This window comes from Festucalex cinctus, chromosome 11 (assembly GCF_051991245.1).
Source record: "Festucalex cinctus isolate MCC-2025b chromosome 11, RoL_Fcin_1.0, whole genome shotgun sequence".
In the NCBI taxonomy this organism is placed as follows: domain Eukaryota; kingdom Metazoa; phylum Chordata; class Actinopteri; order Syngnathiformes; family Syngnathidae; genus Festucalex; species Festucalex cinctus.
The window spans coordinates 15,560,878-15,574,361 of NC_135421.1; the positions used below are offsets into that span (position 1 = coordinate 15,560,878).

Sequence of the window (13,484 nt, forward strand, 5' to 3'; positions counted from 1 at the left end):
TTGTGCTCGTACCTGCGGCGCGGGACTTGGGGTCGTTGACCCTCGCTGTTGGAACAAGACGCTGAGTATACGGTTCTGCTGCTCCAAGTCAAAGACGCGCGTGCGAAGCTTCACGCATTCTTCTTTCAAGTCCTGCCAAATCCGCACAAGTAACACAACACGGACCATCGCATCATATGCAGTACCTCAAATACTCCACGTATGAAGGTGTACATGCTACAAACACAAAAGTAACGCACCTTTTGAGTGAGCAGCGCCTGAACCACCTGGTTGGCCACCTGGATGAGCAAACAAACGGACAATTAAAGCTTTCATTTGCCTCACACTTTTAATGTTGGACCATCTGTCTAGGGGACATGATTACGAAATGGGCTCAATAAAAACAATAAAATAAAATAAAAAATAAAAAAAGACTTAGCAGGAGGTGTGCAAGAATTTTGATTAATCACGATTAATCACTTAATCAAAAAGGCTTTTTTATCGACATTTTTTTTGCCCGCCAAAGAGCACCTCTTAGTTAACTGCTTGCATCATTTAAAATGGAAAAAAAAGTAGTTTGACATTCTGAATGTCATACGCAAACATTTATAAAATATTAAATTAAATTAAATTAAATTAAATATTATGGACAATAGCAGCCACCCTCTGCACACTGTCATTAGCATTCAGAGGAGCCTGTTCAGTCGTAGGCTGACGCTCCCCAAGTGCCGGACCAACAGACTAAAGAACTCCTTTGTCCACCGTGTACGTTGTACTCTACAACTCCTCACTGGGGGGAGGAGGGGGTAGCGTGCACTTCAGTTCCACAAATATGGCACTTTACTGTACTTTAATTTATTTAATTCAATCTCCGGTGTAATGACCTTATTAATTGATTGATTGAATTAGTATTTTTTATTTTATTTTTATTATTCTTCTTCTTCTTCTTCTTCTTCTTATTATTATTATTATTATTATTATTAATTACATATCTGGTGTAATAACCTTATTTTTTGATTGATTGAATTATTTTTTATTTTATTGTTTGTTGCTTAAGCACAACCTGTGCTACCTTTTCATGCATGTAACCATCCGCCGTCAAGAACGTCTGTGGTCAAAATGATGTGATTAATCTGCATTAATACATGATTAACTCATTCACTGCCAATGACGGCTATAGACGTCAAAAATAAAATTAAATAAAATTAAATTAAAATTTTAATTAAAAAAAAAAGAAATTTCAATTTAATTTTAGTTATAGTCTTCTGACTAAATATAATTAAAGCCTTAGTCATAACTTAGTCACCTGATTGTATTTGAGTTTTAATCCAACTTTAGTCGAAAAAAATAAGGAGCAATTTTAGTCGACTAAATTGACTTCTGGAGGTCGAGACCCAGTTTGTGGTCTCAGTAAGACCAAGACCAATCACTATGCACGATGGTAGCACTTAGCAATGAAATTGTTGCCATTGTTGTTATTAATAACAATTGGGATTAATAACTATGAATGAAAACAATGTATAACTAAAACTAAATTCAAATTTCTTGTCAAAATTTGCACTGGCTGTTTGCTTGGATTTTTGATGTCTATAGTCGTCATTGGCAGTGAATGAGCTAATGAGATCATATTTTTTTTGCGATGAATTATTTAGTTAACATTAACTTTGGCAGTACTAAAACAAATAAACATTCATCTTCTTCTGTTGTCATTCTTCTTTATTCTTCTATTTTTAGAACAGAGCCATGTTGTTTTTTGGGGGGGAGGACATTACACAACCATTGATCTATATATATGACTGGATAGCCAATAGGCCAAGACTTTTGAGGTCACGAGGCGGCCATATTGCTCCTCCCAAGAAACGTTTCTCGCCATACGATCCGATACATTTACACGATCCAAATTGGAGAACATTTGAGACCGTACTTAGTCGAAACAGCATCATTTATCATGTTTTAAACAACATAAACAACAGGACTTGATTTTATTTTATTTTTTTAATTAAAGAATTCTAACTGTAATTCAACAAAAAATGCCTCTGCCAAATCTAATATTGGGGTCTAAGGAACTGAGCGACAAAAGAAAAAGTGGGTCTTCAAAGCAGCACATTGTTGTTTATTTATATTATTTTTAACAGGTTAAAAAATAGTGAGCACCCCGGTACTAACCCCCAACCCCGCCCCAGCCTTATACTAACTGCCTTCAAGCTGTTTATGTCTCATCTGTACATGTACCGTACAGTTTATACAGTCGTCTGCTCGTGAGGTGGGAGAAGCAAGATGGCTGCCCTGTGACTTCATTGGCTTGCACGGGCGTGTATCGGCTAGCCACTTATATATACAGGTCAGTGTACACAACAATTAATAAAAAGTCATCCTCCTCTGGGTGTAACTGCTCACGCCTCCCCTCTCTGCTAGTGGAAATCAGCCAATCATATTGCGCCCTTCTAGGGCCGTATTAGCGCTCATTGAAACCTTGACTTTTTAAAAACACGGCAAACCATTCACCAGTAATCTAGTTTGTCTTTAACCAAGTCAAACAAAAATAAAAAGTTTTTCCATTTTGCCAGTTTCTTACCTCATCCAGGCAGCGCTCGTATTGCTTCCTCTGGTTGTCGTTCTCCAAGGACAGAGCAGAGTTCTCGGCCTGAAGGAGACACATGGACAACGTGCTCAAAATCAATTCATACTGATCATAATAGCGAGAGAAAAAAAAAATGTTTTGTTGGGCAAAATTCTTTGTCGGGGAGCCTGAAAAGGTCAGCTGCAAGGCTCGCTTGCAATCAGAGTCTAGAAAAGGTCAGATGCCAAGCCGAGTGTCGTGTTTACTTGAAACACGACACCGTCCGACCGTGCATGCTAATTCTCATCTTCAATGCCCGATCGGCGTCTTCGGCAACATCAAGTTTAACGAGACGTCGCGAGTTGTTTGTCAAATTTTTGGCTAATCAGACAGGACACTTTCAAACTGGGGAAGGCGCACTCGAAAACTGGCGACACCAAGCCTCATATTCGAGGTTTGAATCTTGGACCCGAGCCTTCCGGTATAGAGTTTGCATGGTATCCATTAAGGGATGCAACGATAACAGCAATATCGTGATATTGCGATATTAAAACTGCCACAATATATCGTCATGCTCATGTCATGAGATTAAATGCAGCACATCTGTTACAAAAAGGCCGGTTGATTTCCATTTGTGCAGTTCTAGCACCCTCTGGTGGATACTTATTGCTTTTTTTTTTTTTTTTTTGTGCAGTTAAATTTCCACAAGGCATGTTTTGGCCCTTCTACGCTTCAAATTCACACAAATGGTCAACCGAGTCAATATGTGGAGGAACTCAATGTGTGCTTGCATTAACAAGTAAATACCTCAATATTAACTAATTGGCTCCCAAAAACGTATTAACACGTTCTATTTTAAGGGTCCCATAGACGTATTTATACATTTTTTATGGACTTTTGTTTTTGTTTTTTTGTTGTTGTTTTTTAATGCAAGAGCATTCATGCAGCCTCTCAACTGCAAAGACCGGTCAAAGAAATAGTTATTACACAACCGGCCAGCAGGTGGCAGCAGAGTAAGAGAGATCAACCAGGGCCACGTTGAAAAAAAATACGCAATTACTCGCAATTCTGAACAGATTTGTGATGAAACTTAGCTATACTCTAACGCTAATTGCAGCAAAACGGAAACAGATAGAAATATACTTTTTTTCCTGATGAAAGAAGAGACTTTAATCATTCTTTTGGTAGGTGTTTTTACAGCAATAGAACACAATATTCTGTGGGCCTTGCAAAATCAGTCAAAATCCAGGAAAACAGCCAGGAGTGAAGGGGGTTGCTTCACTCAAAATGCCTGCCAATCAATGAGTTAAGTGTTATTGGAGATTGTATAATTATCGTATTGTGACCTTCATACCGTGATAATATGGTATCGTGATGTTTGGATATCGTTATCCCTAACTCCGATTGGAAAGAGTGAGAAGGAAAGCGCTCGCTTGGTGTTCTACCTCCAGAGCTCGGAGTCGCTGGAGCATGGAATTGCTGTCGGCGTTTTCCTCGGGACCGCCGCCGCCGGCTTCGCGCGATTGTGACGTCTCCGTTTGTGAGGCTGCCGGACCCTCCAGACTGTCCTGCTGCTTCCACATTTCCTCCAAAAGTTTGTCCTGGAATGCAGACAGACACACAGACATTTATCGAAAGTTCTTCAACTTGACGTCTTTATCAATGAGAAGTTTCTTTGGTACCTTATATGCTTTCATGAGGTCCAGTGGGTCCACCTTGGGGCCCTCCAATGAGTCGTAATTCTGCAGTAGGCTTCGCACCGTCTCCTCCATCCTGCATTTGGCCACAAAATAATAATAATAAAAAAAAAGACGAAAACTGCCGATGAAGATTTTGGTCATTACCAGCGCCGTTAAATCCAAGGCAGCTACGGCAAACGTGATACGAGGAGGCGGTCCATCACGGGTCCTCAACATTTTTACAGGAACTAAAGTCTTACATGGACCACTTCATAATTCTGACGCCAAACAAACACAACTATCATGAAATGTCATGTGTACCCTTCATTACTATTATAATAATTAAGAAGTTGCTTATTTTGGAGTCATTGGTTTAGTTGAGAGCCCCAAGTTACAACTCTTGCCCCCCCTGAGGATCCGGGGACACCAGTTTGAGGAACACTGCTCAAATACTTTTTGTTCAGCACTTTCTATGGACAAAACTTGCACTCAAGTAACAAAACGAAGGAAATGTTAGCATCTAAACGGCCCGAGTTGACTTTAGCGACTGGATTGTGGATTCTACAATGACGTTTGACTGATAAACAAGTTGACGTGAAAAAGGGTGATCGCTGACGTGGGAAGAACAACTTCACGCATCACTACACAGTTTGAGTGCAGGCTGTAAAAATTGTTACGATTTGATTAGCTGCCCTTGACGTGACTGCAAGAGATGAACAGCAGCCTACTAAAAGTTTTGGAAGCAGGCCTAACTCTTTTTTTTTTTTTGCTGTCAAATATACCGCCACACTCGGGAATTCAGTCCAGCCCGAACGTCATTCTCAGGTGACTCCACATGTTCAGGTGGATTTTAGTTCATTACCTTGTGAGTATGAGCTCTTTCAGTGGCAGCCATTTTCGCTTTTTACTGGATTTCGACTGATTTTGCAAGGTCCACAGAATATTGTGTTCTATTGCTATAAAAACGTGGAACCTACCAAAAGAAAGATTAGAGTCTCTTCTTACATCAGGAAAAAAAAAGTATATTTCTATCTGTTTCTGCAATTAGCAAAAAGAGCTTGTTGCATCATGGCCCTGGTCGATCTCTTATACTCTGCTGACACCTGATGGCAGTTTTTTGGAATAACTACCATTGCACTAAGCCACCTCTTCATGTCAGAAGCTGCATCAAAGCCTTCTGTATGCTCTAGAATAAAAAACAACAACAAAAAAAAAACGTATAAATACGTTTTTGGGTTTAAATTAGACGCAAACATGAGCATGCTCTCTCACACAGTGGGACAGATGGGATACATGAAACATGAGTTTGGTTTGGGGTTAACAATCCCCTAGGGGGGAATTACGTGTCTTTTTTTTCCCCTTTGAATATTGTTTGATTGTTTTATCCAGATGATGAATAGAAGCAGGTACCGAGAAATGCTGTTGGCCATATCTCAATGTCAGTAAAAACATCCCAAGGATGGACAGAAACTTTCTATCTTCATGAGGAGGCGTGGTTGACCCCGTTGCTAGGGATGAGACGTCATTTCAAAAGCTGTGATTGGCTGATCCTAAAAGCTAGACGAAAACCACAGTTTTGGCGATAATGGGCAAAGGAAGGACCCTGAAATTGATAAACTTAACCACCATTTTGAATCGACTTTCACATTTGGCCCCATTTTAAAGAAAGCTTTTTGTTGAAAAGTAAAAGCAAAGCTTGTCATGCCGCTGTTGCCATGGCGATGCGGTGTTCGCCGAGAAAAATGATGCTGATTTTGATGGCGATAACTCAACATTCGTGAAAACCTTTGAAACTTTACACGCACGTCATGCTTGATGATGATGATGATTATTATTATTATTATTTTTAAATCCTGTGCTTCGGAACTCGTAAGCCACTTGAAACTAAGCCGTACTCTCTTCCGCACTCCGAGCAGATCTCATCTTAGGAGCTCGCTTAAGACCTTGGATTCTTCAGGAATAGCTTTTAGTTTTGGATTGGTAGGATTGGCTCTTCAGTTTTAGGGGAAATTCGAAGAAAACATGATTCTGTTCACAGAATGTGGCTACTAGAAGCAACTCCTTGCACTAACAACCTTTGACGAATACGGCCCCAGATCCAGATGCGTGGTATGGAGGACCAAAACTGTCAAAATTCGAAATAAATAAATGAATAAATAAATAAATAAGAAAATGAAAACGGTTGTAAAAAAAATATATATTTTGAAAATTATATCCAAAAAATAAATATAAATGGAAATAAAAAGAACTATATATATATTTAAATTATATTTTTTATATCCGTTTTTATTTTCATGTTTATTTTTTTATTTTTTTATTTAAGTCAGTTGTTTATTTATTTAGTCGTTTATTTATGTTGAATTTGGGCAGTTTGGGCTCACTCTTTCAAGGTTTTTTTTTTTTTCCCGGAGTTTGTGAGACGCAAAAAGGACAAATCAAGCCACAGGCTGTCCATATATCGTTTCTATAGTTTTCTGTTAAAGGCCCACTGGGCCGGATGTGCAGCCTTATAAAAGCTTCTCGGAGGATTGCGTGTGTCTCTCTCCCTTGCAGCTTGGCCGAGAGCGAAAGTGGCTGTCGAACAATGAAAAAAATTGCTGCTTTGACTCGCGGCGATCCCGCAAACTGTCCAAGTCATAAAGACTCTCAACGAACGCCGCATTGCTGAGTCATCATTGAATTGCCGTTGTCAGGTGACAGGGAACTTTTAAAGAAACTTTGGTCCCGTCTGGAGGAAATCCAAGTCAGGATGGGACAAACTTTTTTTTTTGTAATTCACTGTGAAGATATGAAGTTCTGCTAGTTGTTTCTGCTGACTTGTGCCCCCTGGTATCTTATTGACAGACGACATTCTCGAACTGGAAAACTGGTCACTGGTTCAGCACCAGTGACCAGTGGTGCTGTTGATAAATACTGGAAATTACACAAGACACACAACACTTTTTTTTTTTTTTAGCCACTCACTCACACACTCACACACAAGCATACATCATGTAAGCCACATGGGTCTCCCAGGCGGAGGAGCGAACCCGCGCCAACTGGCACCAAGGCCAAGTGACGGTTCATTTACAAACAATTTTGAAGGAATGCGGGAAGGAAGAATGACGTAGGAGACGGCGAATGGTGTCATGTTTGTTTTATTTCCCTATTTTTTGCTTCAAACTTGTCAGTCCCTGATTGAGCACACCTCGCGTGCGCAACTTTCATTTGGTGTTTCACCAAAGGTCATTTCGGAACATGTTTACGGCAAATGGTTTTCATCATAGGGTTCAGACAAACACAAATGAAGGAGATATGTTGATTGGGAACATTTCCGAGCCTTTGATGTTTTGTTTTGGAACATTTGAGTGCTGCAGTTGCTCTGTTAATAATAAAAGATGCGACCCCGAAGGATCCTCCAGAGCTTCACCAGCATGTTTTCTCGAATCCTTTGGGGGGCAGCCAGCTTTTTGGCACTAATGAGAAATTGCATGTATTAAAATGATATTAAAACCAACCCAAACATCGGATGCAATAATTAGTTACTTCAATTTCCTTTTTGTAACTCTACCAATTTCCCGACGTGTAGTAGGGTCAGTGACGGAAATCAAATCTTCATTTGTTATTCCACAAATCATAATGAGGTGATGGACGCTCATCTCACGCGCGGCTGAACAGATACAGAGAGATGGTGGCGGAAGTTCATCCAAGTGACTTCCCTCACAACGCAAGAGCAACTTTTGGCTTGCTTGCTTGCTTGCTTAATATTATTATCGCTCTTCATCACGCAGACGGCAAATCAATGCACAATTTCAACAAGTTCAGATTGCACCCCGCAGTCTCTTTCCAATACATCGTCGGCATTTGTGCTGGACTTTCTCATTAAAAGATGATGACATGATCATTAAACGTAAAGAAAAGGCAGGAACGTGAATGTAATTTCATTCGTAATGCATGCGGCAACGCGCATGATCTGTCTGGACATGAATGCGTCATGACGTCGTCGTTTCCACCCACTAAAATGGCGGCGTCTCCCCAGAGCTTGTCTGCGAGGGGAGAACTTGTTTTGAAGTACTTGAAACTTTGTTTTTATCAAGATGTCGCTTCAATAAACGTGTTAACACCATCAAACTACTGTGCTAACGGACGAATGAACTCCATCTTAATAAATCACGTGATCGATGTCCGTCTGCCGCGGGGCTGATCGAGGTGACCAGAGATCTTCATTCGGAATGATTTCAATCAGAACTAGACCAAGTGAAATTTTCTGGAGAAATTGCGTGGGAATGCTGAAAGCTGAATGTTAATAGCTCGTTCAGTGAAATTATAATCCATTTCCTGATCCGATAGTCAGTTGGTATCAAACCATCAAATGTACTAAAAACGTGGTCCAAGCGGGGTTTGAACCCAGGTTCTCACTCAATTGTTCTTAGGACTGAGCTAATGTGCCTTGTTCAAATTTATGGCGAAAGGCGTATGTATTTCAAAAATAGCCATCTGATGAAAGCCAACGTGCATTTAATCATTTCAGTGAAATTATAATGCATTTCCTGATACGATAGTCAGTTGGTATACGTTTATATCACACAGCAGAATGGCCATGTATATATTTGCAATGTACAGTTTGGAGGTGGGATTCGAACCCGGGACCTGCTGGTTACTGGACATCGCACTGAACCAAGTGCGCCACTGAGCAGTATCAGAGAGCTGGTAATGATGAGCTGGTATGTACGGAAGTGGGCGTGGAAAGTGGGACTTAGAACAAGTTCAATGTCAGTCCCATTGTAAATGAATGGGAAAAAGTTGATATTTAATGTTAAATTGTGCGAGTACTGTAAGTAATGTGGAATCAGACAATATATACGCCGGAAGGTGTGAATTCTTGAAACAAGTTGGAATTTGAACAGTGTAAATCGGAAGTATTATGAGAGAGTTGTTTCTCAGCAAAAGAGCGAGAAGAATAAAAATGAGAATAACGTGTGGGATGCTTTCAGCATTCCCACAATGACTAAAAAGTCTCCATGTAAACCCGGCAGTACAACAGTTCCACTGCACTACCTCACGTTCCTATCAAAACGACACGTGTGATTTATGAAGTTATTATTATGACAATGACATTGCATTTTTTTGTATTTTTTTTTCAAAATCATCTGTCCCCTGAACAGCCTGCTCGTTGTGTGATCACTTCTTCGAAGGCTTCGTTTCATCTTCAAATACGAGACAGAATAAGCTGGTGTGTATTTTTAGAAACATGATTTGCATTTGAAGAACGAGACCAAAACAAAATGAAAGCTGCCCTCGTAATCCTGTTTTCGTGGCCAATCCTCGACATGATCATCACATTTGACATGTTGCACAAGGACCTTGGTGAAAGAGATTTGCAATTTTTTTCGTAGATATGAGCCTCTGATAAGGAGGACAAATTTCCTTGTCCCAATTTGTCAAGCCCTAAAATTTGCTCCAAATGACGGTTCTTTCTTTCATGACGATCAATGCTGATATGTTTTTGCACATTTGAACAAAGGATAAGGCATAGAACTCTCCCCCAAATGGTTGTTTCAAACTTAAATGGCCAACTTCCTGTTCAATTTCATAAATGGGGTCTTGAGAATTTTTCTGCGTCCATAACTCTCAAAAAGCGCAGTTTGTGTTTTGTTTTTTAATTGTTTTTTTTTTTAATGGAACTAAAATAGACAATCAATGCAGTCATTTTTTATGGATAATATATATAGTTTGCTCATTTCAGCCAAGAATAATGAGTTACCTTGAGTGAGTTAAGTTGTCATTATTTATTTAGGAGTTTGCATTTCTTGATTTCGTCACCTCTTGCTAACTAAATTGGAGACGATACATTTTTGACATATTTGTATGACACATGAAATATAACTGCAACAAGTTATAAAAGCATTCCTACTTGTTGTTTCTAACCTTTATTATTATTATTATTATTATTATTATTATTATTATTATACACATAATTTATCTTTCAATTTCCTTCATTAGCATTCAGCTATTAGCATTCCCACGCAATTTCTGCAGAAATTGCACTTCGTGTAGTTTATCGAATTTATCTCAGTTTGTTGCCTAATTCATACAACAACAAATATGTTGTATGAATTAGACATTGCCCTTTGAGCACTTTTGTATGTTGTTTCTAACCTTAATTATCATGTCACATAATTTATCTTTCAAGTTAATTCGTTAGCATTCAGCTTTCAGCATTCCCACACAATTTCTGCAGAAATTGCACTTAGTCTAATTTAATTCATCAAAGTTTGTTGCCTAATTCATACAACAACAAAAAATATGTTGTATGAATGACATTGCCCTTTGAGCACTTTTGTATCTTGTTTCTAACCTTTATTATTATTATTATTATATCACATAATTTATCTTTCAATTTCCTTCATTAGTATTCAGCTATTAGCATTCAGCTATTAACATTCAGCTTTCAGCATTCCCGCGCAATTTATGCAGAAATTGCACTTAGTCTAGTTTATCTAATTGATCTAAGTTTGTTGTCTAATTCATACAACAACAAAAAATATGTTGTATGAATTAGACATTGCCCTTTGAGCACTTTTGCATACAGAAGCGTGAAACTGCCAATGTGGAGTAAATATTTTTTCGATTGGAAAATACACTTCAACGTATTTTCAAGTCCCTTTCACACCTGCAAAATTAGAAAGCAGCCGTGCACAAATCAGTGCACAATTGGGCCGACATGTCAAAAACACATGATATTCAATATGATATTGGACATGTTTGGCTAAATTCAAGACCTTGTTGTTTGCTAGGAAGTAAACAAATAAATAAAACAGGATTGAGTGAAAAGTTGACATGGGTAGACAAATCAGCAAGTCGCACGTTATTTTGTTTTGAAACATTTTGGTCAAATTCACATTTATTTCTGCTATACCACCTTGACTGATAATTATTCTTGACATTATTCTGCTTCGGAAATATGCACAGCATGTACAAAAGCTAATCACATGGATATAGGCCAGTCGAGAAGTTCATTAACCAGATAATAGTCGCATCCCTCAGAAATAATCCAGGTCAAGTGTGATGACGTTTGCGCCTTTGGCCGCTTGTGACTCATTGCAACACGTTTCACGTATTACACGCACGTGCACACGCGCTCCACGACTGCCACGAAGGTTCAAGACGCAAATAATCACAAATTCTGCAGAGATTGTCATTCATCTTTTTTTATGATTGTCCTTTTAGTTTCAGGTTTTGGAATGATATAGAGAAATGTATTTTTCAAAGAACTGGTCACACTATAAAGATTGAAGGGAAAGGTGTTATTACTTGGTTTACATACAAAGATACAGATATTTGTAATATTGTTGGTCTCCATTTTATTTAGGGAAATTTCACATCCACAAAGCCAAATTTTTCTAATTTAATCCATGCTGGAAAGTATTTTTGGTTGATATTAATTATTACACAGAGTCTCTGAAATTTGTAAATAATAAGAAAGGTCAAAAGATTTTGAAAATATTGTCTAATTTGTTTAATTGAAGTCTGTCATTTTTTTCTTGTATTTTAGGGTTATAAAAATTATTAATTTCAGTTTTGATGCAAAATTGAACTGGATTGTTTGAGTGTTTATATATAGTTTTTTTTTGTCATTTATTTGTTGTTGTATTGGCAAGATTTGTTACAGAATTGTTTATTTTTATTCTGTCAATAATTATAATAATAAAATAATAATTCTGGAGAGAAATCAACACAAGGATTACATTAATTGTGAAGAATGAAGAGTGTTGTTTTTTAATTATTATTAGTTTTTTAAATCGAGCAAACCTATACAATTACAAACAATCTAAGGCTAAGCGTTTGACAGCAGAATACATGACTTGTGGAGTTATCTGGATCAGCACTGCCATCTGGTGGCGGTTGGCGGAAAAACAGTCACATGCGGACAAAACATTTCATGATTCGACTCAGTAATTTGATTTGAAATAAAATGAACTCTGCTGTTATGTTTGTTTATTCGTTGCACCAGGAACGGACATGGGTCAGTATTATTACCCGTCACGTAATCATCAATAAAGCACCCAAAAGAGAGCGCACAGCAAAACCATTAGCAACCCACTCATGCAGTCAATATTTTGTGCATTACGTTTTGGACGTCATTGGAACACCAGCATCGTGAAACACACTGTGAGCTTACACGTCACAATGTAACACATGCCAATATTGATATATTTAAATGCAAGTAAATTCGGATGCTGGCTTCATTTTTTTTTTTTTTTTTTTAGTATATATTTGAATTTACATGGTGTTGTAAAAATATTGAAATATTATCCCGGCAAAGATACAAGGAGCTAAAAGAGGTAAAGCATTTTTTTTTTAAATAAATAAATAAAGCTGCAACATTTTGGCACACCAAATGAAAAGTTTTCAAACAAAAAAAACTTGATTTACAAAACTGAGAAAGAAAGTCAGATAGCAGAATATCCATCTCATTTAGTTTTTACATTTTGTTTTAATTATCCAATTTTGAAACAGGTCAATTTGACAGTTTGAGCGTTCATGTATAATAATTACCAAATCTTAAACTTAACTATGTTTTTTTTTTTTTTTTTTTTCAAAACTAATATACAGACAGGGCGGCACGGTGGATGACTGGTTAGCACGTCGCCTCCCAGTTCTGAGGACTCTGGTTCGAGTCCAGGCTCCGGCCTTCCTGGGTGGAGTTTGCATGTTCTCCCCGTGCCTGCGTGGGTCTTCTCCGGGTACTCCGGTCTCCTCCCACATTCCAAAGACATGCATGGCAGGTTAATTGGGCGCTCCAAATTGTCTCAAGGTGTGCTTGTGAGTGTGGATGGTTGTCCGTCTCTGTGTGCCCTGCGATTGGCTGGCAACCAGTCCAGGGTGTCCCCCGCCTACTGCCCAGAGCCAGCTGAAATAGGCGCCAGCACCCCCCGCGACCCTTGTGAGGAATAAGCGGTCAAGAAAATGGATGGATGGATGGATGGAATATACAGACAGTATGTTAATGTGTGTCAACTATCAAGTTGAAATATGATCTCCAAGTGTGTCCAGTAGATGGTGTTGTTTATTCATTTACAATTTTGCTAGTCTTGCATCCTCCCAATTTTGTCAAGAGCCTCCATTTTCAATTTTCAGCTTTCTCTCTTTCTTTCTCTGACTCATAAGCTGGACAAATTTGTGCTGCTCATATGATATGATATGATCACAATAACTCAACAAAATTATATTTGAGCTCAACTTTGACATGGGAAATTCTCTAGTCTAAAATGATCATCACATTA

General features: G+C 38.4%; 1 protein-coding gene across 9 annotated transcripts in view; it reads right to left on the minus strand.

Moving 5' to 3' along the window:
- LOC144030379 (uncharacterized) overlaps positions 1-13,484 on the minus strand; it is a 42,821-nt gene that overhangs the window by 18,221 nt on the left and 11,116 nt on the right. For all 9 annotated transcript variants that reach the window (XR_013287243.1, XR_013287242.1, XR_013287244.1 and 6 more), the window contains exons 2-6: positions 4,222-4,312; positions 3,985-4,140; positions 2,555-2,623; positions 240-278; positions 13-132 (exon numbers count right to left, since the gene is read on the minus strand). Coding sequence is in view for 6 of the 9 variants with exons in the window: in XM_077536623.1 (XP_077392749.1) it covers positions 13-132; positions 240-278; positions 2,555-2,623; positions 3,985-4,140; positions 4,222-4,311 (474 nt within the window). In the remaining 3 variants the exon portion in view is untranslated. The remainder of the gene's footprint in view (positions 1-12; positions 133-239; positions 279-2,554; positions 2,624-3,984; positions 4,141-4,221; positions 4,313-13,484) is intronic.